This window comes from Lagenorhynchus albirostris, chromosome 1 (assembly GCF_949774975.1).
Source record: "Lagenorhynchus albirostris chromosome 1, mLagAlb1.1, whole genome shotgun sequence".
NCBI lineage: Eukaryota > Metazoa > Chordata > Mammalia > Artiodactyla > Delphinidae > Lagenorhynchus > Lagenorhynchus albirostris.
In genome coordinates this window covers 122,654,009-122,680,226 of record NC_083095.1, presented here as the reverse complement: position 1 = coordinate 122,680,226, position 26,218 = coordinate 122,654,009, and the positions used below count along the sequence as shown (strand labels likewise).

The 26,218-nt window shown below is 42.2% G+C and overlaps 2 protein-coding genes across 3 annotated transcripts in view; both read right to left on the bottom strand.

The window, feature by feature from the left end:
- The window catches only part of ZNF609 (zinc finger protein 609), a 233,154-nt gene extending 230,107 nt beyond the window's left edge, over window positions 1-3,047 (bottom strand). Inside the window, exon 1 of the mRNA XM_060151810.1 lies at window positions 2,939-3,047. The gene's annotated coding sequence lies outside the window, so the exon portion shown is untranslated. The remainder of the gene's footprint in view (window positions 1-2,938) is intronic.
- A 5,387-nt stretch (window positions 3,048-8,434) lies between these two features.
- TRIP4 (thyroid hormone receptor interactor 4) overlaps window positions 8,435-26,218 on the bottom strand; it is a 67,454-nt gene continuing 49,670 nt past the window's right edge. For both annotated transcript variants that reach the window (XM_060151683.1, XM_060151694.1), the window contains 2 exons: window positions 21,568-21,670; window positions 8,435-8,738 (listed from right to left, as the gene is read on the bottom strand). In XM_060151683.1, coding sequence (XP_060007666.1) covers window positions 8,671-8,738; window positions 21,568-21,670 — 171 coding nt within the window. In that variant the 3' untranslated portion in view covers window positions 8,435-8,670. The remainder of the gene's footprint in view (window positions 8,739-21,567; window positions 21,671-26,218) is intronic.

Below are 26,218 nucleotides of genomic sequence, written 5' to 3'. Positions count from 1 at the left end.
CTACCTATGGAGCAGGAGAAAGTGGCACTAGAAGGTTCTATAGTACCTGGCAGTGATGAGAGAGAAAACAGAGTGTGAACTTCTAGAGACCACACATCATTCCTGTACTTATTAAGTCTCCACGGCTTAGCCCAGGCAGTAGTGTTCTGAGTCAAATAAGTAAGGAGTGGCACTTCCACTTGACAGAGCAATCAGTAAACCCCTCAACAAATTATCCTGTTCCAGTCATTTAGTTGCTATATGTTAATTGCAGCATAATTACTACCAGGAGCCAAAATTATGCTTCCATATCCTCACACAAAATAAGCAATAATCTGTCCAGCTATCTAGACCTCTCACAAGGAAACATTTTCTAACAAGAAGCTGGGGGAAAAATATCCAAAGTGCTCTCTGAAATATGGTCACAGTCAGAAGACTTATAAGACTCCTTGTGGCAAGGGCCCAATTCTGAAACCACTAAATCTAATCAGGGCAAATTTAATCTGAGGCTTCTGCCTTCACTGTCACCTGACAGGATTAAGAAATGAATGCCAACAGCCCAAGAGCAAAAAGCTTTGGACTCAGTTTAGCTGAGACTTCACTCAGAGACCTAGGACATATAGTTGGAAACAGTCTAAAGACAGACAACACCTCTAGTAAGACCTTAAGACAGTTCGGTCATCAAGAAACATAAAGGTCAGAACAACCTGTTCCCTCCTAACAAAGCCCAACACCTAAGTGGCAAGCCATCATTTTTAAGAAACTCATTGAAAGAGAAAAGGGAGGCAACGTGGTCAGACTTAGGGCCTCAGAAAGACCTTTACCACAACCAAAGGCTAAAGTTCCTCTTCAACAACACTCTATAGGAAATGGTTGGCTATTGTGTACAGTGTATATTGTATACAACTGTCCTCCCACAATGAGCTTGATTTCTAATCTCTGTTCAAAGAAAAGTTTTCTTTAATGTCCTAAAGGAAAACCTCATTTCTAGCCCCCAATAATTCTTTACCCAACTAATAGTACCTAAATGCTATTTGGGCACTTCTATGAGGTAAATGCAAGGGCAGGGTTCCTTCTAGCTTGTTCTCATCCTTCTCTCATTAGTAACTCCCAAGATCTCAAATGATTTTTTTTTTTATGTTCATCTCTTTGGCAAACTTCTCCCTAACACAGAAGCACACATGGATTTTCTACACAATGAACAAGTCACCTCCTTTCATCTGAATTAAAATGAAGATAAAAAGGAAAGTTGTTTCGTTTCCCCAGCCCTTGCCCAGATAGGCAAATTCTGTGGCTTTTTTGTCGTGCAATTATTCTGACCAGGAAGTCACCATTAAAAAGGTACTTGGTCCTTGAGTCCCTATCTTAACCCTGCACAGGTTTTTAGTGGTATTCCTAAACGAGTAAACAAAAATCTTTGTGGGTGTCCCATCTCTATAAAAAGGATTAAATATGCTGGCTCAAACAAGAGTAAAACCCTCCCCTTGGAGTCTTCTTCCTTAAAAGTCTGACACAAACATCAGGGTTGGGCCTCCCAGCCACTCTTCCTCCTCAACTTAGTACAGGCTAGCCAAAGAGGCAGGCACAACATGGCTGGCATTCCCTATTCTTCTGAAAAATGTGTGCCAATGAGCTCTGCATTGTTCCTCACTCAAAAAGAAGAGCCTTTCTGTCTGGCCTCCTCCAATGGCAAGCCCCAGTCTGGAAAAGGAAGAAAATGGCACTGAGGAGCCTGGGAGATGGAGCATATCCAAAGCTCTCAGACAAGACTTGAACCTATGACCTTCACTGTGTACACAATAGGCGGGTGAGAGGGACCGGTTTATCTCTGCAGCAGCAGTTCTCAGCCCTGGGGTAGCAGTCCCGATAAAATGACACGACTATTGTGTGTGGCAGCAGAACAGTCATCTCCTCGCAACAGCCTAAACCAGCACTCCCTCCCCCAAGACAAAGCAGCAGGGGTGAAATTAACTCAAGGCTGCAGAGCAAAGCCTCATACAGAAGAGAGAGGCCTGTAGGGGATTGAGGACTCTCCTGAACCCCTAGGGCTCTGGACACATGGCTGGAAACAGACAGGCTTTCTTCCCCATCTTACCCACTCTCATTTAGATTGGAAGCTGTTTCTTAGAGAATTTAATCGTCTGTGATTTGTTCAGAAATATTCCCCCTGAAGGGCTCTGATCTCTCCACCCTGTGTGAGCCTAATTCCTAGAACCTGAAATGACTGTTTGCTGCTGCCTGTTTCACAAACACACATTAATTGGTCAGATGTGTCTCCTCCTCCTCAACCCCAGAGGGAGGAAGGAGAATCTGAGCAAAGCACAGAGATGATCCAACCGTAATTACACATAAAGGGAAAAGAGGGCAGCATGGGTTTTCCAAACAGGACAGGGTCACAAACCCTCCCGGGGGTACTAGGATAGCAGTTAAGGCCAGGCCCAGGAATCCCTCCATCTTGAAGAAAAGGACAGGAGTAAATGTGACCTGAAGACTGGAAGGAGTACACACCCACAACCTACTTACTGCACATTCCCGGCCACCTTGCTCCCCCCTCCTGGGCTGCGCACACGTCCTGCTCCCAGACCCTCGCCCTGAACCCCCCTAACTCCCTGACTAGCTCCAGTCGCCCTGGGCCCCCTCAAGATACCCAGACTCGCCTTTGAAACTCTCTGGCCTGTCCCCACAACCTGGCCAGACCCTAATCCCCTCTGGGGCACCCCTACCCTCAGCCGGAACCGGCCCTGGCGGCGCTTTGAACTTCACCCCGCGCCCCTCGACGCCCCCTCCCCCACCCGCGCAACGACACCCCCACCACCCGCGCCATACACACCTTCCCCCTCGCTCCGCCCCGGCCTCGCAACCCCCACTTCCTCTGTCAGGCGCCGCTACCCCTGGCCCCCTCGGCGCCGCCGCCTCTTTCCTCCCCCAACCCCGGCTCCACACAAAGCTCCGGACTCACCGCGCGGCCGGTCCCGGGAGCCGCCACCTCCGCCCGCCCGGGCCCCGGGCCGTCGAGCCGCCGCTGCTACGGGGCCCAGGCCGCCATCCGTTCCCGCGGCCCCTCCCCCCCACCCCACCCCGCCTCGTCTCCGGCTCTCCGCCCCCTCCTCGCGCCGCTCCGCCCCGCCCGCCGGTGCCGCTGTGTCCGGGGCCGCGGGTCCCTCCGCCGCCGCCACCGCCGCCGCCGCCGCGATCCGGGACAACCAGGGCCGCCCGCAAGACCCGGACACTGGACTACCGGGCCCTCGGATCCGGATCCCGGGCTGGTGTGCCGTCTGGAGCGGTAGAGCGCAGGGGAAACCCGGAATCTGGATGGACGAACCAAATCCTGGGTCTCGGAACGCGCGGTCACACGGAGCCCGGATTAGAGACTCGGGGCCCGGATTAGAGACTCGGAGCTCTGGGAATGCTGGAAAACCCGGCGAGCCGGTTAAAACAGAGATAAACTCGAAGAAACCTGGATTGGAGAGCTCGAACCTAACGCTCTCTCCTCGTGGAAAGAACTCTCGCTGGACCAGACTTCCTCGCAGAGAGGTCTCTGGGGAAGTATCATACCTTAAATGCGGAAGACATCAATTCTGTAGGTGTCCAACCGTGGGGAGAGGAAAGGGTCACAAGGGGTCGGAACGTGAACATCCACAAAGAACAGAAGAGCAAGCACAGCTCATCGTGTTTCACCCATTTTATCCCTTGGTTCAGCAAAGTATCAATCCCCTAATTTTTTATCCTTTGTTCTCCAATTTCTTTTGTAGGATTACCACTAGTTTTCCTCCTAAAAGTACCTATTTCTAATCCTTCTAATATAACTTTTCACCTCACCACCCCATATCACCAAATCTTGTTGCCTTTTATTATCTAAAAGTCCTACGGTTCTTTTCCAACCCACCATTCCAACTATTGTAACTTTTATCTTATCTGCTATTCATCTGATTGCCCAGCACTCTATCTAGTAGGCATCCTGTCCTTGTTTAAGTGAACCCTCCCACTCACCTCTCACTCATGAAACTTATCATACTTTTCACCACCTCTTCCCTAAAACGTCCACCCCCTTCCCTTGCGAAAAGAAATTTATCTTAATTCTCAAGTCTTAGCCTCAATTATGTCCTTGACCATCTTAGCTCTGCAGGGTTTTTTTGGCTACGCAGCATGTGTGATCTTAGTTTCCTGACCAGGGATCAAACCTGTGCCCCCTGCAGTGGAAGTGCAGAGTCCTAACCACTGAACCGCCAGGGAATTCCCAGCTCTGCAGTTTTTATCTTTCCTTTCCCTTACCCTGAGGCATCCTTCAACAGTGCCATTCAAGAGAGTATGTGACTTGGGGATACAGCCAGGTCATAAAATCCCTTTATATCTCCAAATACACATGCAAAAGGTGTGTGTGTGTGTGCGCGCGCGCGCGCGCGCGCGTGTGTGTGTGTGTGTGTGTGTGTGTGTGTCAGGGGGTGATGGCTAAAGATGAACACTAAGCCTATCTGGCCTAGGAAAAATAATCTCCCCTTGATCCACCCATATTCAGCTTGTTCTAGGACCGTACAAGAACAAAACTGACCCCAGGTGACAGAAGACCTCTAATCTGTACTGGACGATGTTACAAGCGAGGATTCAGCTACTTGCAGGTAGACAAAGAGAAGGGTTTAGAGACTTAGGTATGAATTAAAGGTTAACACTTGAGTAGTCATCTTCTACTGAAGAGCATGACTCTACCACTGAAAAAGACTGGACTGCAAAAATGGGGAACAAAGCAAACATTCCTACAGTGAACTTCAATTTTTAGACAGAAATTTTTCAAGCCTAGAAGAACCATTAAAAATTTTCAAGCAATTGATGTCCTATACAGTAAAAGAATCTTAAGCTTTGACTTCTTATTCCTCTAGACCAGGGTTTGGCAAAATATGGCCCACAGGTCAAATCAGGTGCAGTGCCTGTTTTGGTATGTCCCATGAACTAAGAAGAAGAATGGCTTTTACATTTTTGGATGGCTGAAAAATAATCAAAAGAAGACTATTTTGTGATGTGAAAATTATATTAATATATTAATTCAAATTTCAGTGTCCATAAAAAAATTTTACTGGCTCATAGCCATGCTCATTCACCTACGTATTATCTATGGATTCATTTCACTTGCACTGCAACAGCAGAGTTAAATAGTTGTAACAGGGACCATATGGCCTGGAAAGCCTAAAATAGTTGCTGTCTGGCCCTTTACAGAAAAAGTGTGCTGACCCCTGCTCTGAACAAGCAGTGTCTGATAGAACTTTTTGCAATGATGGAAATATTCTATTCTTGAGCTGTCCAATTCAGAAGTCACTAGTTATATGTAGTTATGTGAACACCTGAAATATGGTACTGTGACTGAAGAACTGAATCTTAATTTCACTTAATTTAAATAATCACATGTGTCTAGTGGCTACTATATTAGACAGCACAGCTCTAGACGCTCCTCAAATCTCATATATTGACATTTTTGACCCCTTGTCCCAACATCTCACTCCCTTCCTGTGACACATCTACACATTCTCAGTTGCCCTCTCTGCCCCACCTTATCTACCTGACCTCAAGTCAGGGTACAATATTTACTAGGTTTTCTTTCTAGACTCTTCATTGTCACAACAGAAATCTAATCAGTTTACCAGGTTTCACCGCATGAATTAACCCACATTATGAGCACACACATAAATGGACACAAATTTACACAAGTTTCTTTGTGTCAGAGGATGGCACTGTGGCTATGTTCTTTCTTCTCTGCATGAGAGAATTAGAAAGCCCTCCACATGCTAGATTCCTTGATGCTGCTGGAGCCTGTGATATGGATCACCTCCCTCCAAACACATTCACAGAAGCTGAGAACAGCAGATGTGCACTTGCTATTTGAATCTCAAGGAAAAAAAATCCTTCATCACAGGACTTTCTTTCCTGCCCTCCGAGGCCTAATAAACTGAAGTTAGCTGATTTCTCTAGTTTAATAGATGCTTGCTTTTTTACTGGCCTTGTCTAACTGGGCAAGAGAACAACCCCAATACTGTCTCTATCTTGGCTAGGAGCTCTAGTAAAAGCATTAAAAAAAAAAAAAACTTACCAAACGAAATGAAATCCACATAAATGGACTTCAGTAGAGACAGTAGTTAAAATGGAAAGAGATTAGGGTTATAACTCATAAAAAGCCATAACTTTGTAATTATTTGTAAAATCAATCTTTATAGTCAATTTTTTATACCTACTCCCTAGGAAAAAACGGGTTTCTGTAAACTTCCAGCTTAAAAAGAAAAAAAGGGACACCTAGTTTTCTTTCTCCAGATTAGCTATAGCAAGCAAACACCACCCCACCCCACACCCCACCCCTACTCCATTCCAAACATCTATCTGCAAGGCCAAAGCCTCCTAAAAATCCTGGCAGAGAAAGACTCCAGTTTTATATATATCCTACTTTGAGCTTCTATAATTGAGACTGTGTCCTGCCTAGAAAAACAAAAACGCTGAATCCTTTAGCCACTATACAAATTGAGAGCCAATGAACCCAACTATCCAAAGGAGGGTACAGATACTTAGGCTGTAGAAGTAAACCAGCTCAGAAATGTGGACCTTCCCTCAGGCCAAGCTGTCCCAGAGTTACAGGGTCAGTGCAAAGTGCTGTAAAGTACTGAAAGGCTACTCCTGGGCGAGTTTGTACTCAGGCTGCTAAGATTTTCCACTAGGCTTTAAATTATGCTATTCATCACTGAGCAACTGACGGCCATCTACCCCCAAGTCTCTCCCACACTTCCTCCCGGGTGTCTCCACAAATAAAAGAGAGACCTTATACCACCACCACGTGAACTGAAGAGAGTCTTTCACAGTCTAACCATGAAAAGGAGAAGTTTCCAAGTTACTCTGCCTTTACTCATGTGGCTCCAGCTGCATATTTTGGTTGCTGAGGTGGGCTTCCCATAAACTTGTAAAGTTCTCGTAAACTTTCTTATCACGGCACACAAAATGGTTGCATAACCTGAACTCTTGCATCTCCTGATGTTTTTCTTTAGGCATGCACACACAATCTATCCAGGTGGAAAAATCAATCCATACTCCTCTGTGTTCAGGCTGTCTGTCGTGCAAATAAAAAGGCAGAAAGATAAACTTTTTTTTTTTTTTTTTTTGCTCCTTAGGTTCTTCACCTCCTATCTTTCAATTTTATTTTGGTATTAAGAAAACCAGACAATTCCAGCACAGAATTCAAATTGCTACTGCTTGGTATACTATTAACTGCATAGTGAACCCAGTGTGGCTTCATTAATAGTACTAGGGTCTGCAGAAAGCCAGAGAGAGACGTTTTTCCCCCCTAAAGAACTGCCATTGGCGTCCTTTCCAACTTTCTCTACAGAAGTTGAACAGAAAAAAAAAAAAAAAGAATACAACATGCCTTCATCACTAGAACAAGAATTGGGTGGGTTTTGCCTGGGAATCCAGAGTGATCACGCCCCCACAAAACCAATGCCCGGAGCTCTGCAATAAGCAGGGTTCACAGTTGAGTGAGCATCAATGCATAATGAGTGGAGGCATTTCAATGCAAATAAATGCTGAATATGAAGGATTAAAGAAAGGGGAAATTAATCTTTTTCATAACACAGGGCACTTTTTTCTCTCCCTTGCGCTCTCTTTTTTAAGTCATGCACACAACTGCTGGAGGGAATCCAACTTCCCCAGTGTGGTAGTGCTGCTTTATAAAAAGCAGAACATACACATTTAAGACCGTGAATTTCCTGAGGATGCCAGCAACTGAGATTCTGACAGCTCTTCTGAACAGCCTCAGAAAAAAAGTGCTTCACTAAGTGGGACCAGAATGACTAGTAAAAATCTCATTTCAAACCAACCTCCTATTTTTCCAAAGCTCATAGCTTCTTGGGGTATGGATGGCTTAAAGGGTTTGGTTTCAGCATTTTGGGATATTTGGATGCATTTACTGAAAGGATGTTATTTTTGTTTGTTTCTAATTCTCCATCCAAGTGATACTTTTGCAATACCAACAAAATAAACAGGGCGGTTTCATGCTGCTTTAGCAGGTGGCTCTATCTCATCCCAGTCTGATCCTCTCATGTCCTAATGTCTCAAACCAAAGAACAAAGTGGCAGCACCTCTTCAGGTTATCCCCCCACCCCACCCCCCACCAAAATCGGCCAGCGAAGGTTACTCAGCTGAATACTATTCACTTGAAGAGATGTTGGACTAGAGCAGCAAAGTTGATTAAAAACCTCTCTGTCCAATCACACGTTTCTATTAAACACAATTCCTCAAACATCCTAATACTCTACCAGGTTATCACTTTGAAAAAAAAAAAACTTTAAAATTCAAGTGGTCCCTTAAAATACTGTTAACCTAGGTTAAGAATTTTCCTAACTAAAACAAATCCAAGCCTCAGAGAGGAAAATAATTTCCAACTTGTTCCTTTTTCTTCTGTATCATTCTGAGAAAAATGTCAAAGATCTAGAATTTTTAAAATAAGTCTTTATAAATAATGTATCCAAAGATTTTTACCCACTACATAAAGTAAGAATCCCACTCTTTAAGAAAAATATACAGATTTTGATGAGTTTAAATTCTGAGAGGTTCAAGCCTGATGCCAAGCCTTTAGATGTCTACTGCTTCAATTCCAAAGGACCAGTGGATAGCAATTTTAGTACACAAAACTCCACTATGCTGTATAGTTCCTTTTTTCCTGGGTCAGACAGCTTTATTCTGCTTCATTAACCCCTTCTTTGCTCCTTGATGGATCTTGGAATCCAGTTTCCCTGTAAGGGAGAAAAAGAAGCCTCATTATTTATTTTTTATATTTGCAATGCAAATCTTTCATGGCCTCCCAGGTCTTCTGGTTACTGTGCTTCTGTCACATTCAATTATCTTGCTTCAGGACTCAGACACTTTCAAACTTCAGAGTTTCATTCTGTAAGAATGAGGAAGCAATGGGAACACTGTATAGGGACACACAAATGTACGTACGTACACAGACGCAATGAGCATTCACCTAAAAATCTAAGAAGTTAATATTTCTAATTTTGTAGTTACTAGAAAAGAAACATTGCATTTTCCAGAGTGCCTGATGCTAAGGCAAGTTTTTAAAGAATACACACATAATGATAAAAGAAGACATTTCACACAGTGGGAAACCCATTCCTCTGACGTGTTAACTGGCTGAGCATAATGCATGTACCTCCCTCACAGTGAGAAAAGCAGTTCAACTCACTCCTTTGCTGCCTCAGACTTAATAGGGGGAGTGACCTGAAACAGTGGAGTAGAATCCACATGAATGCTTTACTGACAAAGGGCCCCTATCACCAGTTAAGAAGGGCAAAGGTCATAGGCTGTATGACTCGCCTAAGTGTTAAAGTTAGAAAACAAGCAACCTTCCTGTTCCAGGTGACCCTAATGAGAGGTACTTCACGGATGTGGTCTCCGACCTCTGACTTCTCAGATCTACCAGGATAAAGTTGGGTTCAGTGGTAGCTGCCGCCTTAGGAAATATCCATCTCATGAAGAAAAACTAACAGAGTTCCTGTCTGCCTGGCCTGAGAACAGAGCTTGCAGGTTGCTTTCTCCCACAAAAAGTCTTATTTAAGTCAATAGAGATGCTGATGCTGGAAACAGAAATAGTTTAGTTCAGCCTTGGCACTAAATAAACAAACAAACAAAAACAAAACAGCTGGGTGTACTACAGGCCTATACCCACAACCACTGCCCCTTGTATGTTGTCATTTTCATTTGTTGCAGTAATCAGGTATAAGAGAGAAAGCACTGGACACAAAGCCAGGAAACCCAGGTTCCAGTTCTCCTTTGTCTGATATCAACTAGATGAGTGACTTGGGGCAAGTCATTAGATCTCTCTGGACTTCAATATTCTCATTTGTCCAACTAAGGTAAGAATACATGTCCGGACTACTGCACAAGGAGAGTGTGAAAAAAATTACTTCAATCTAACACGTTTCCCTGTTTTCTTAATTTTTTTCTTCTTCCTCATCTTTCCAGGGCGACATCTGCCTCTGGAATAACATTACTTCCTTCTCTGGGCTTCCTTAGAAACCATCACTAAGTGATATCCTAAATGATGTCCACAACAGTCACAATGATGTTGACTTTAACTTGGGCTTTAGAGCACAGAGTTCTCCTAGAGATTTAGGAGTTCTTTCATCCCCCAGGCTGTCTTGCTGAAAATCCAAACATGTGCCAGCAACCTGGCAAAGGGCCCTGTTACGAGGCAAGTTTGCCGTTGTATCCCTAAGGCTACCAAATGGCAGGTGCTCAATAAATGAATTAAACAAAGAAAAGCAGACACCACAAATTTCAAAACCTTTACTTTATAGGGACTACTAAGTAACCAAAAATAGCAGATATCAGATAAACATAAAAGAGTACTCATTGTAAAGCTGGTGGTACCCAGAGGTACAAAGAAGTATTGCGTCTCATTAAGCTTTTTAGGACAAGCTAGGACACAGTTTAGAATTCCATCTAGGACCACAGACTTCTAGTTCTCTGTACTGAATAAGTTAGAAGACCCAGGTCCCAGTTTTGGTCCTAAGACTACCTATCTGTATAACCTTGAGGAAGTCACCTAGTTACTCTTGTCCTCAACTTTTTCAATGCTATGAGGAAACATGGACTACACAGTACTGAAGGCCCTTTGCAGCTCTGTGATACTGTGCCCTAAAAATGAAATGTAAATTGGAATACTTTGTTTCTGAGGCAATGTGATAAAGTGAGAAGAGCAGGAAACCTAGAGGTAGAAAGACCTGAGCAAAATATAATTTCTGTAAACCTGTTCACTCAGCTATAAAATGAAAGGAAGAAAAAATTCCTACTAACTTTCAAAGTTGTTGAGAGGATTATAGCTAATGCTAAGTGTTTTTCTATATACTAAGCACTGTACCAAGTATTTTACATATACTGAATCATTTAATCAAATAATTAATTGAAATAATATAGATCAAAGGGACTTCTCTGGTGACACAGTGGTTAAGAATCCACCTGCCGGGCTTCCCTGGTGGCGCAGTGGTTGAGAGTCCGCCTGCCGATGCAGGGGACACCGGTTCGTGCCCGGGTCCGGGAAGATCCCACATGCCGTGGAGCAGCTGGGCCCGTGAGCCATGGCCACTGAGCCTGCACGTCCGGAGCCCGTGCTCCGCAATGGGAGAGGCCACGACAGTGAGAGGCCCGCGTACCGGAAAAAAAAAAAAAAAAAAAAAAGAATCCACCTGCCAATGCAGGGGACATGGGTTCGAGCCCTGGTCCAGGAAGATCCCACATGCTGCAGAGCTACTAAACCCGTGCGCCACAACTACTGAGCCTGTGCTCTAGAGCCCAAGAGCCACAACTACTAAGCCCATGTGCCACAACTACTGAGCCCGCGCACCTAGAGCCCGTGCTCCACAACAAGAGAAGCCACCACAATGAGAAGCCTGCACACCACAACGAAGAGTAGCCCCCACTCGCCGCAACTAGAGAAAGCCTGTGCGCAACAATGAAGACCCAACGCAGACAAAAATAAATAAATAAATAAAATTTATTTAAAAATATATACATTAAAGTGCTTCATGAGTTCAAAGTTCTCTGAAAAATTAACGGTAGTCGTGTTATTTATGCTAAGGCTTGGGAGTTGTGTTTCTTAGTTATGGTCTCAGTTTTACTTTTACTTTACCATATTTACCAGATAACTCTAGGCAAGACTTTTAACTATATTTATTTCAGGCTCCCCAAAGCTTTACTGGATAAGAATATTCCAAATATAATTTTCATAAAACTCCAGTCTGACTGTGAAAGCCCTCACATGAGACCAGCTCAGGTAAGATCAACCCATTGGAGCAGAGCACTCAATGGTAGGCAAATTAATCTCTGGCTTCAATGATGATGTCATAAAATGGAAAACTGATGGGAGGAAGGAGATACAGAGGACGAAGGATTTCCAGGGCACTCCCAGGGATTTAGAAAGTCTTTCATCCCCTAGACTAACCTAAGAAAACCATACATGTGCCAGCAATCTGTGAGCTCCTTACAACTAAAAACTTCTTTGCATCCCTAATATCTACCATAGTGACTGCCAATAGTAGCAGTTGGTTTAGCTGGGCAATGAAGGCCAGGGACTGGGGCTCCTTGCATGAAGAAGCAGTTATTGTGGATGCCCTCTGAACTCTGAGTTCTAGTTTAGCCTGTTTTTTTAAGACTTGGGATCTGGACAGTTAACTACAGTAATATACAGTACACTCTCTTAAAAGCAGAGAGATAATGCTTAGTTTCTGTATTTCCCCAATATTTTTACATTTAGTACATACAGCATTTCAGTGTTAAACCACATCCTCAATCATGGTGCCTAAAAGAAAATCAAATGCATGTGCAGCAGATGGAGGAGAAGTTAAAAGGGAAAAAACTATTTGCCATCAATCGATATAACTCTCATAGGGATTTTCACATGCTTTGCATAAGATATAAGGCAGAATTTGCATGAGTTTATAAAGCATGTAGTTCATTTAAAGTAAAAAAATTACCTTCATCGCTTTGAGCATTCAACCTACATATCCTACGATACTTAACATTTCTTAATTTGCGCAGACACACAGCCAAGTGATTTCATATTGCACATTGTTTTCTGAATTATTTCAACTTCAAGAAGTGCAATTATCCTCAGGTCAAGCAAGCTCAAGTTTACGTGCCCAAAAACATAAATAAAAATATATGCCTTTAATTTAAAGAAAATATATACACGTGATACAACATGTAAATGAGTTATATTGTAGACAGTTATTTGCAAGTCAGAAGTTTGGAACTTAGAATAAATTTCCCATATGAAATCTATGAAAAGTGGCTAGGGGCTTCCCTGGTGGCGCAGTGCATAAGAATCTGCCTGCCAATGCAGGGGACATGGGTTCAGGCCCTGGTCTGAGAAAATTCCACATGCCGCGGAGCAACTAAGCCCGTGTGCCACAACTACTGAGCCTGCACTCTAGAGCCTGTGAGCCACAACTACTGAGCCTGCGTACCACAACTACTGGAGCCCATGCTCTACAACAAGAGAAGCCACCGCAGTGAGAAGCCCGTGCACTGCAACGAAGAGTAGCCCCTGCTCACCGCAACTAGAGAAAGCCCGCACACAGCAACAAAGACCCAATGCAGCCAAAAATAAATAAATAAATTAATTAATTAAAAATAAAAAAAACCAAAAGAACAGTGGTCAGGTTCCTAAGCCATCCCACAAGAAAAAAATATTTAAGGCACAGAGCTGTAACTAAAGTAGAGTATTAATATTATTAATACCATGGAACTTAACCACTTCATGTAACAATATTCTAGAAAAAAATGTGAAGCATTCCAAATTAAGAGCCAAGTATAGGAACTCCCTTGTGGTGCAGTGGTTACGAATCACCTGCCAATGCAGGGGACACAGGTGTGATCCCTGATCTGGGAAGATCCCACATGTCACGGAGCAACTGAGCCCGTGCACCACAACTACTGTGCCTGTGCTCTAAAGCCCATGAGCCACAACTACTGAGCCCACATGCTGCAACTACTGAAGTCCGTATGCCTAGAGCCTGTGCTCCGCAACAAGAGAAGCAACCGCAATGAGAAACCTGCACACCGCAACAAAGACTAGTCCCCACTTGCTCCAAGTAGAGAAAGCCCGCGTGCAGCAACGGAGACCCAACACAGCCCTAAATAAATAAATTTATTTAAAAAAAAAAAAAAGAGCCAAGTATGTATTTTCCCCTATGGAAGTGGGATTAAAGAATTTCCCAACTGTAAACTACTGGAGGTGGTCCCTATGGCTTAAGGGAAGGAAGTTCTGGCAGAGTATAAGGTTTTTAAAGACAGTAAGGGTGAATGAAGGACAAAGGAATGAAGAGTTACAGGGAATAGAAACTTCACACCAGACTAAATCCTCAGGTAGGCTGGCTCCCTCTCAATATAAGTTTTTTTCTGAGACACAGAGATCGGTCAACCTATTCTTTCTCCACTGCCCCCAACCCCCACCACCACCCCCCCCTAACTTTACCTGTTGTTTCTGACCCATGTTTCACCTTGTCTGGTCTACCATGGAAGAAGCTGCAGTCTCACAATTTCTCTCCAGCCCTGCTGTCCCTAAAACAAGCACACAGCCCATTTTCGCTTTTTAAAGCTTTTAACCAACAGAAGGAACGGGGAAACGCTTTCTCTTAAGACCATCACCCTTCCCGCCTCCTATTAAACCTTGTGGAGAAAAATGAAGGTCATATGTGTGCTGCAGGTGGGTCTCTGGGAGGAGAAAGTACTGAAGTAAAACGTTTCAGAGAAATATATAAACTCTGTTTACACAAAACATTTTCTCACAGGATTTTAAGCAGCAGATGAAAACCAAGATAGAAAGGAAGCTATGAAAAGGTAACTGGGACTAAAGATCAAGTAGCAGTGGGTCTGGGAGAGAAGACTGACCACGTTTTCCTCCTACCACCAGTGTTGCCATCAGTGCCCACAGTAAGGTAAGAATGGACTAGAGTAGGAAGAGGTAAAAATTCTCAACCTAAAACGGAGAGAAAAAGGGAGATTTAAATCCTAAATAGTGAAGAAGGAAAAAGAATTTCCAGGGCCACTTGGCTAACAGGTGGGGTAAAGTATGAAGTAAATTGTGTAAGTGAAGGGCAATTTATGTTCAGATTTTCTGACTTGCAGGAATCTCAGGAATATGTTTCACAAATCATGAGGGTTGCCTGAATTTTGCAGTGAATATACATGAATCTAAATTCATACTCCAAGCATTTCATTTTGTGATCAAAAGCAGTATTATCCACACCACAGTCAGCTAATCAACAGCATTAGTATCACTTGGGAGAAGGGCACAGGAACCTGTGTTTTAACAGCTCTCTAGGTGACTTTTATTTACATTACAGTCTGAGAAGTACTTCTTTACAGAACAGATTTATATAAAATAGTTGGTCCACGACGAACAAGGTGACATAGTATTGAGCACAGCTGACAGCAATGCATGCCTCAGAAGCATCCAGTTCACACAATGGGAAAGCAATGTCACAGAGTCATGAAATAGTAACTGACATGAGCAAATGGGAGAGTTGCTGATGCTGTTTTTTTTTTTTAAACATCTTTATTGGAGTATAATTGCTTTACAATGGTGTGTTAGTTTCTGCTGTATAACAAAGTGAATCAGTTATACATATACATATGTACCCATATCTCCTCCCTTTTGCATCTCCCTCCCACCCTCCCTATCCCACCCCTCTAGGTGGTCATAATCCACATAGCTGATATCCCTGTGCTATGTGGCTACTTCCCACTAGCTATCTGTTTTACGTTTCGTAGTGTATACATGTCCATGCCACTCTCTTACTTTGTCACAGCTTACCCTTCCCACTCCCCATATCCTCAAGTCCATGCTCTAGTAGGTCTGTGTCTTTATTCCCATCTTACCCCTACGCTCTTCATGACCTTTTTTTTTTCTCTTAGATTCCATATATATGTGTTAGCATACGGTATTTGTTTTTCTCTTTCTGACTTACTTCACTCTGTATGACAGACTCTAGGTCCATACACCTAACTACAAATAACTCAATTTCGTTTCCTTTTATGGCTGAGTAATATTCCATTGTATATATGTGCCACATCTTCTTTATCCATTCATCTGTTGATGTACACTTAGGTTGCTTCCATGTCCTGGCTATTGTAAATAGAGCCGGAATGAACATTTTGGTACATGACTCTTTTTGAATTATGGTTTTCTCAGGGTATATGCCCAGTAGTGGGATTGCTGGATTGTATGGTAGTTCTATTTTTAGTTTTTTAAGGAACCTCCATAATTTGTTAATATGGTGTATCACATTGATTGATTTGCATATATTGAAGGATCCTTGCATTCCCGGGATAAACCCCACTTGATCATGGTGTATGATCCGTTTAATGTGCTGTTGGATTCTGTTTGCTAGTATTTTGTTGAGGATTTTTGCATCTATGTTCATCAGTGATATTGGCCTGTAGTTTTCTTTCTTTGTGTCATCCTTGCCTGTTTTTGGTATCAGGGTGATGGTGGCCTCGTAGAATGAGTTTGGGAGTGTTCCTCCCTTTGCTATATTTTGGAAGAGTTTGAGAAGCATAGGTGTTAGCTCTTCTCTAAATGTTTGATAGAATTCGCCTGTGAAGCCATCTGGTCCTGGGCTTTTGTTTGTTGGAAGATTTTTAATCACAGTTTCAATTTCAGTGCTTGTGATTGGCCTGTTCATATTTTCTATTTCTTCCTGGTTCAGTCTCGGAAGGTTGTGCATTTCTAAGAATTTGTCCATTTCTTCCAGGTTGTCCATTTTATTGGCATAGAGTTGCTTGTAGTAATCTCTCATAATCCTTTGTATTTCTGCAGTATCTGTTGTTACTTCTCCTTTTTCATTTCTAATTCTATTGATTTGAGTATTCTCCCTTTTTTTCTTGATGAGTCTGGCTAATGGTTTATCAATTTTGTTTATCTTCTCAAAGAACCGGTTTTTAGTTTTACTGATCTTTGCTATCGTTTCCTTCATTTCTTTTTCATTTATTTCTGATCTGATCTTTATGATTTCTTTCCTTCTGCTAACTTTGGGGTTTTTTCTTCTTCTTTCTCTAATTGCTTTAGGTGTAAGGTTAGGTTGTTTATTTGAGATATTTCTTGTTTCTTAAGGTAGCATTGTATTGCTATAAACTTCCCTCTTAGAACTGCTTTTGCTGCATCCCATAGGTTTTGGGTCATTGTGTTTTCATTGTCATTTGTTTCTAGATATTTTTTGATTTCCTCTTTGATTTCTTCAGTGATCTCTTGGTTATTAAATAGTGTATTGTTTAGCCTCCATGTGTTCGTATTTTTTACAGCTATTTTCCTGTAATTGATATCTAGTCTCATAATGTCATGGTCAAAAAGATATTTCATATGATTTCAATTTTCTTAAATTTACCAAGGCTTGATTTGTGACCCAAGATATGATCTATCCTGGAGAATGTTCCATGAGTACTTGAGAAGAATGTGTATTATGTTGTTTTTGGATGGAATGTCCTATAAATATCAATTAAGTCCATCTCGTTTAATGTATCATTTAAAGCTTGTGTTTCCTTATTTATTTTCATTTTGGAAGATCTGTCCACTCGTGAAAGTGGGGTGTTAAAGTCCCCTACTATGATTGTGTTACTGTCAATTTCCCCTTTTATGGATGTTAGTATTTGCCTTATGTACTGAGGTGCTCCTATGTTGGGCGCATGAATATTTACAATTGTTGTATCTTCTTCTTGGATTGACCCCTTGATCATTATGTAGTGTCCTTCTTTGTCTCTTCTAATAGTCTTTGTTTTAAAGTCTATTTTGTCTGATATGAGAATTGTTACTCCAGCTTTCTTTTGATTTCCATTTGCATGGAATATCTTTTTCCATCCCCTCACTTTCAGTCTGTATTTGTCCCTAGGTCTGAAGTGGGTCTCTTGTAGACAGCATATATATGGGTCTTGTTTTTGTATCCATTCAGCCAATCTGTGTCTTTTGGTGGGAGCATTTAATCCATTTACATTTAAGGTAATTATCGATATGTATGTTCCTATTCCCATTTTCTTCATTGTTTTGGGTTTGTTATAGTAGGTCTTTTCCTTCTCTTGTGTTTCCTGACTAGAGAAGTTCTTTTAGCATTTGTTGTAAAGCTGGTTTGGTGGTGCTGAATTCTCTTAGCTTTTGCTTGTCTGTAAAGGTTTTAATTTCTCCATCAAATCTGAATGAGATCCTTGCTGGGCAGAATAAGCTTGGTTGTAGGCTTTTCTCCTTCATCACTTTAAATATGTCCTGCCACTCCCTTCTGGCTTGCAGAGTTTCTGCTGAAAGATCAGCTGTTAACCTTATGGGGATGCCCTTGTATGTTATTTGTTGTTTTTCCCTTGCTGATTTTAATATTTTTTCTTTGTATTTAATTTTTGAGTTTGATTAATATGTGTCTTGGCATGTTTCTCTTTGGATTTATCCTGTATGGGACTCTGTGCTTCCTGGACTTGATTAACTATTTCCTTTCCCATATTAGGGAAATTTTCAACTATAATCTCTTCAAATATTTTCTTAGTCCCTTTCTTTTTCTCTTCTTCTTCTGGGACCCCTATACTTTGAATGTTGGTGCATTTAATGTTGTCACAGAGGTCTCTGAGACTGTCCTCAATTCTTTTCATTCTTTTTTCTTTATTCTGCTCTGCAGTAGTTATTTCCACTATTTTATCTTCCAGGTCACTTATCCATTCTTCTGCCTCAGTTATTCTGCTATTGATTCCTTCGGGAGAATTTTAAATTTCATTTATTGTGTTGTTCATCACTGTTTGTTTGCTCTTTAGTTCTTCTAGGTCCTTCCTTGTTAAACGTTTCTTGTATTTTCTCCATTCTGTTTCCAAGATTTTGGATCATCTTTACGATCATTATTCTGAATTCTTTTTCAGGTAGACTGCCTATTTCCTCTTCATTTGTTAGGTCTGGTGGGTTTTTGCCTTGCTCCTTCATCTGCTGTGTGTTTCTCTGTCTTCTCATTTTGCTTAACTTACTGTGTTTGGGGTCTCCTTTTCGCAGGCTGCAGGTTCGTAGTTCCCGTTGTTTTTGGTGTCTGTCCCCAGTGGCTAAGGTTGGTTCAGTGGGTTGTGTAGGCTTCCTGGTGGAAGGGACTAGTGCCTGTGTTCTGGTGGATGAGGCTGTATCTTGTCTTTCTGGTGGGCAGGTCCACGTCTGGTGGTGTGTTTTGGGGTGTCTGTGGCCTTATTATGATTTTAGGCAGCCTCTCTGCTAATGGGTGGGGCTGTGTTCCTGTCTTGCTAGTTTTTTGGTATAGGATGTCCAGCACTGTAGTTTGCTGGTCGTTGAGTGGAGCTGGATCTTGGTGTTGAGATGGAAATCTCTGGGAGATTTTCGCCATTTGATATTATTACGTGGAGCTGGGAGGTCTCTTGTGGACTAGTATCCTGAACTTGGCTCTCCCACCTCAGAGGCACAGCCCTGATGCCTGGCTGGAGCACCAAGAGCCTGTCATCCACACAGCTCAGAATAAAAGGGAGAAAAAAAGAAAGAAAGAAAGAAGAGAGCAACCAAACCAAAAAACAAATCCACCAATGATAACAAGTGCTAAAAACTATACTAAAAAACCCAAAAAAACGGACAGACAGAACCCTAGGACAAATGGTAAAAGCAAAGCTATACAGACAAAAACACACACAGAAGCATACACATACACACTCACAAAAAGAGAAAAAGGGAAAAATATATATATATCGTTGCTCCCAAAGTCGACCTCCTCAATTTGGGGTGATTCGTTGTCTACTCAGGCATTCCACAGATGCAGGGTACATCAAGTTGATTATGGAGATTTAATCCGCTGCTCCTGAAGCTGCTGGGAGAAATTTCCCTTTCTCTTCTTTGTTCGCACAGCTCCTGGGGTTCAGCTTTGGATGTGGACCTGCCTCTGCATGTAGGTCGCCTGAGGGCGTCTGTTCTTCACTCAGACAGGACGAGGTTAAAGGAGCAGCTGATTCGGGGGCTCTGGCTCACTCAGGCCCGGGGGGAGGGAGGGGTACGGAATGCCAGGCGAGCCCGCAGCGGCAGAGGCCGGCGGGACGTTGCACCAGCGTGAGGTGTGCCGTTCTCCTGGGGAAGTTGTCCCTGGATCACGGGACCCTGGCAGTGGCGGGCTGCACAGGCTCCTGGGAGGGGAGGTGTGGATAGTGACCTGTGCTCGCACACAGGCTTCTTGGTGGCTGCAGCAGCAGCCTTAGCGTCTCATGCCCGTCTCCGGGGTCTCGCGCCCGTCTCTGGAGCTCCTTTAAGCAGCGCTCTTAATCCCCTCTCATCGCACACCAGGAAACAAAGAGGCAAGAAAAAGTCTCTTATCTCTTCAGCAGCTCCAGACTTTTTCCCGGAGTCCCTCCCGACTAGCCTAGCCGCAGTGCACTAGGCCCCTTCAAACTGTGTTCACGCAGCCAACCCCAGTCCTGCCCTGGGATCTGACCTCCAAAGCCCGAGCCTCAGCTCCCAGCCCCGCCCGTCCCGGCGGGTGAGCAGACAAGTCTCTCGGGCTGGTGAGTGCTGGTCGGCACCGATCCTCTGTGCGGGAATCTCTCTGCTTTGCCTGCTGCACCCCTGTTGCTGCGCTCTTCTCCGTGGCTCCGAAGCTACCCGCCTCCGCCACCCACAGTCTCTGCCCGCGAAGGGGCTTCGTAGTGTGTGGAAATCTTTCCTCCTTCACAGCTCCCTCCCACTGGTGCAGGTCTCGTCCCTATTCTTTTGTCTCTGTTTTTTCTTTTTTCTTTTGCCCTACCCAGGTACGTGGGGAGTTTCTTGCCTTTTGGGAGGTCTGAGGTCTTCTGCCAGCATTCAGTGGGTGTTCTGTAGGAGTTGTTCCACGTGTAGGTGTATTTCTGATGTATTTGTGGGGAGGTGATCTCCACGTTTTACTCTTCCGCCATCTTGAAGCTCCTCCGCTGATGTTGTTTTTAAAATGAAGTTAGGGACTGCCCTGGTGGCACAGTGGTTAAGAATCTTCCCGCCAATGCCGGGGACGCAGGTTCAATCCCTGGTCCGGGAAGATCTCACATGCCGCGGAGCAACTAAGCCCATGCGCCACAGCTACTGAGCCTGCGCTCTAGAGCCCGCGAGCCACGACTACTGAAGCCCACGCGCCTAGAGCCCATGCTCTACAACAGGAGAAGCCACCGCAATGAGAAGCCTGTGCACCGCAACAAAAAGTAGCCACCGCTGGCTACAACTAGAGAAAGCCCGCGCACAGCAATGAAGACCCAGCACAGCCCAAAATAAATAAATTTATGTTTTAAAAAAATGGGAAGTTAGGCAAAGAGGACACCACTATATGTTTCTTGAGATTCCTTGGAAATAAAAGAGGCTGCTGTAGCACTAGACAGAGGAAGAGGAGTTGGGAGTTGAAGAAGAGCTGGAAGTTGAAAGAATCAAGTCACAAGCACTCCTAAGAAGTGAATATGCAGAGGGTACTATAATCACAAACACATAAAAGCAAACATTACAGAAAAGAAAACCATCAGGAGATTTCAAAAAGAGGATGAAAAGCAAGAGGGCTAGAGCAGAGCTCTAGGAAGCAGTAATCAAGGGAACAGTGGGAAGTGGTACCTCCAAAATAGACATTCAAAAATAGACACTTAAAAAGTTAAGTCTTATTCTCAGATTGAATACTGAGGAACAATGGATAAATGACAATGTTGCCACTGGCACTGGCTTAATACTTCCTTTAATAAGAACAGTACAGTGGGGCAAACGGACTCTTGGCTGACAAATAGGATTTTAAAGGTAATGGGGTCCTAAATGGAAGTTTAGAGTGATTCACTCATATACCAATAATTGTGGATCGAGGTATATTTTGGAAAGGCTATACTGTAGTTAACATTAAAGTTATTGATAAATAGAATTTTTTATTGAAGTATAGTTGATTAACAATGTTGTGTTAGTTTCAGGTATACGATAAGTAGAATTTTACTAATCCTCCAAATATTTGAGATGACACAGAACAGGGTAAAAAGAGAAAAAAATTTTTAAGTTAAACAAGTGAGATTCAAGACAAAAAGAAAAAAATTAGACCATCAAAGCTTGTGACTTACAGATTTTTGGACTTCCTTTAATAGGAAACTTCACAATCATTTCCTGGGGATTTGTGCAGATGAAAACAAATGGAGAATCAGATTCTTGACTCATGTCTGGATACTGTGAAATATAAAAATAAAAAGTTCAGGCTAGTTGGAACAAATTTTGAATTTCAAAGAGATCAAAGGATGTCCCAGAATCCACCTCAACATTCTGATAATAGTACTCTCCATTACACAGTCAGGTAAAGAGGATTATGCCCAGTAAGCAAGAACAAACCTTCAACTTTCCCCAGGCTTTAGCACAGTATTCTTATACAGTCTTTTGCCCACCATCTGTGACTTCCTATAATGGAAACAACTTCTTCAAAAAAGATGCCTGACATCTTCCCAGAGAATCAAAACTGACTAGTCTTTCAATATAAGTGACTGTGAGTTGGGAGATTCAGAGGTCTCCTTCAGGAACATCAGGTACCCCCAGGTTCAGCTCAAGTGAAACAGTGGAAGATTTAAGAAAAATAGAACATTTGTGGAAATTCTGCCAGAAACAATCAACAGAGCCCTTCCCTCACTAAAGGGAAGGAAGATGATTCATTCTGAAAGGTATGAACATGCCAAAGTTGTTTTGCTGGATGCATTCCAGACTCACTTAGGGTGAAAAGGTAATGGTAGAGCAATTCTGAAAATAATTTAGAAGCCTCCTTTGGATCGCATATCACAAAACAAATCTGTGTGAATACTTAGGACTTTTACTCCTTCTGCAAAGACAGACACAGAACGTAGAGTAAGACTATCTGGCCACACAATCACAACTTAAGGAACAACTGGGGTTGGCAGTAAGTGGTCTCTAGCAATGCCCAACTGACCAGGTACTTCATTATTTCCTATCTTGGGATGTCCTGTGTTTAGCATGTTGGATAAATACGACTCAAAAGCTGACTATGGCTGTGGGTCAGACTTCATCATCGGAGGAGCCTTTCTCCTAGTAATTAAAAAGTATGAAATTATTTTCCACTCTTATTCACCTGCTAAGATGTGTCCTCTAAGATATAAAAGGCTTTAAAGTAAAAATGGACGCTTCAGTAAAATAAATAAGAAAATTCAAATGTCTCTGTAACTAGTGGAAGCATAAACAGGCAACTTCTTTACTGACTACTCTGTCCCACTGCTGTGAAGAAACAGAGGGATTTACAGTGGCTTTTAGTCCTGCCCACATACCATGGGTTTCTGTGTGGGACAGGTGTGGCATGTACTTTGACAAAACATAGCTTAATATCAAGTATCAGCCACATTTATATTCACAGGCACTCACAATTACATTCACATGAACATTCAAAATGCTCATGGTAGAAAATAAAGACTAAAGATGGAAGGAGAAACTTTCTTCTTTCCTTATCCTTTGGATCTTTAGAATGCAAAGAAAAGCAGGGTCAGCTGTTACTGTTGAGGTGCTTTGGGACAAATAAAACCTAATTCTCCAGGGGCCAGAGCAGCAACAGTCACCATTCACATCACTTCAATTTTCCTGCTCTCTCTTCTCTGTGTCTTAGAGAGTGTCAAGGCAGAGGACAAACCTGCCAGGACTTCACAGCTCCGCTTTTCCAAAACTACAAGCCATTTCACTCCTCTTTCTTCCACATCAATACATGTTCTCTCTCTACTGGATCAATCCCATTAACAAACATACTTTCTATAATGTCTGCCATAAAACAAAAACTCCCCAGATCCCACATTCTCCTCCAGCTGCTGCTCCATTTCTCAGATTCCTTTCAAAACAAAATTCATTAAAAGATTATCTATACACTCTGCCTCAAATTTGTCTCCTCCTATTTGTTCTTGAATTCACTATAGAGAGGCTTTCACTCCCATCACTCCACCAAAACTGTTCTTGTAAAGGTTATCGTTCACTTCCATGCTGCCAAATCAAACGATCAATTCTCAGTTCTCATCTTAATTGATTTATGTAGAACTTGACAGAATTCTTCTCTCCCTCCTTCTTGAACACATTCCTCACTTTGCTTCCAGGATACAATTCTCCTTCTGGTGTTGCTTCTTCACTGACTGCTCCTCATTTCCCCATCGTTTAAATGCTGGAGTACTTCAAGAGTCAAACCTCAGACCTCATCTCTCTCTACATTCACAACCTTGGCTATTTCCTTCAGTCTCAAAGTTAAAAAATAAGGTCCTGAATTTGTAACTAGGAGAGGTGATGGATGTTAACTAAACTTATTGTGGTAATCATTTTGCAATATATAGATCATATATCAAATCTTCATGTTGTACAACCTTAAACTAATACAATGTTATACGCAATTATATCACAATAAAACAGGAAAAAAATAAGGTCCTGTAAGTATAAATCAATACCACAATGAGATACCACTTTACTCTCACTAGGATGACTTATTATAAAACAAAACGAAAATAAAAAACAGGAAAAATAACAAGCATGGGTAAGGATGTGAAGAAACTGGAACCCTCATGCATTGCTGGTGTGAACGTAAAATGGTGCAGTTGCTGTGAAAAACAGTTCGGTGGTTCTTTTAAAAGTTAACCATAGAATGACCGTATGATCCAGCAATTCTACTTCTAGGTATATACTCAAAAGAACTGAAAATAGGGATTCAGATATTTGTACACCAATGTTCACTGCAGCATTATTCACAATAGCCAGTGGTTTCCACAATCCAAATGTCTAATGATAGATAAATGGATAAACAAAATATGGCATATACATACAATGGAATATTATTAAGCCTTAAAAAGGAATGAAATTCTGATACATGCTACAACATGAATGAACCTAGAAAAATTATGCTAAGTGAAATAAACCATACACAAAAGGACAAATATTATATGAGTCTACTTATGTGAGATGCTTAGAATAGACAAATTCGGAAATTCCCTGGTGGTCCAGTAGTTAGGACTTGGTGCTTTCACTGCCAGGGCTGGTGTTCAATCCCTGGTCAGGGAACTAAGATCTCACAAGCAAAAAAAGATAAATTCATACAGAAAGAAAGTATAATAGAGGTTACTAGGGGCTGGGGGAAGGAGGAAAGAGGAGTTAATATTCACTGGGTACAAAGTTTCTGTTTGAGATGATGAAAACTTCTGGAGATGGACGGTTGCACAACACTGTGAATGTACTTAATAGTTGCACAACACCGTGAATGTACTTAATACCCCTGAATTGTGCAGTTAAAAATAGTTTAAACGGTAAGTTTATGTTATGTATATTTACCACAATAAAAATAAAATAAAATAAAAAATCAAGGTCCTGGATTTCCTTTCCAAATCTGCCCCTCTCTTATTCATACCCCTTTAAAATAAATAGCTATTCCACCTTTCTAGTTGTTCAGGCCAAAAACCCCACAACCAACCCGCTGGGAAATCCTGTTAACTCTACCTTCGAAAGATACCCAATAACTCACCACTTCTAAAGACCTCCTTTGCTACTTCCCTGGTTCAGGCCATCACAGTGTCTCCCTGGATTACCACAATAACTTCCTAATTGGTTTCTCTGTTTCTGCCCTTTAACCTCCCTTTTGCCTATTCTCAACACAGCAGGCTGAGCTATTTTTAAAAAATATATCAGATCATGTCACTCCCCTGTTTAAAACTCTCCAATGGCTTTTCATCAGTCAGAATAAAAGACTAAGTCCTCACTATGACCTACAGGTCCCTAGACAATCTGGCCCCCATTTCCTCTCTGACGCCTTCTCCTACTACTCTCCCCACTTTCCACTCCAGCCACACAGGCTTCCTTGTTCCTGCCTCTGGATGTTTGTACTTGCTTACCTCCCTTCCTGGGATGCTTTCCCTGCTAGGTATATACATGGTTTCCTCTCTCTTTCTTCAGGACTTTGTTTATATGTCAACTATGTAGTGGGTCCCCTGGCACTCTTAACCCCCATCTCCTACCTTATTTTTTTTTCTACAGCACTTACCATCATCTGATACTATGTAATTCACTTACTTAAATTTTTAAATTTGGACTTTCCTTACTAGGATAAAAACTCCACAAAGGGAGGGATCTTTTGTCTGTTTTGTTTACTCCTCAGCACCTAGAATCATGCCTGGCACATAGTAGGCAATCAATAAATATTTGTTGGATGAAAGAACAAAAAAATTTACCAACTTGTGCTTTTAAGTTATCTTAACCATTCTAAATATGCACATGCTGGGAACTGGACACACTTAGGGCTAAACTCTAGATAAAAGCAGGTGCTACTCTGTAACCTGTTATCCCTCAAGCTAAATTAGAACTTTTGTGTCTTGGCAAATGGCCAGTAAGGCCCTATGTTTAATGAAAACTACCTTGACATATATTAACAGAGTAAGAAAATGTCAAATAATGGGGAAAATGATGGATAAATGAAATGATAGAACAAGAGGTTCCTTGGACCCATTCATGCCTTACAATAAAGATAAAAACTAAAATCAACTTTCCCAGCTGAATCTAAATCCAAGTTTCATGTGAATATTCCTTTTCCCAAGGTCTATCACTAAATTTCACGGGGCTTACAAGAAACAGAGCTGAAGTGCAAAGAAGCCTACAGGAATAAAGAAAAGTAAGAAAAAAAAAAGAAAAAAAGAAAAGAAAAGTAAGGCCTATGTGTTGGGAGAAGGGATTCTTTTTCACAGTAAAATGCATTAAAGCAAAGTCAGC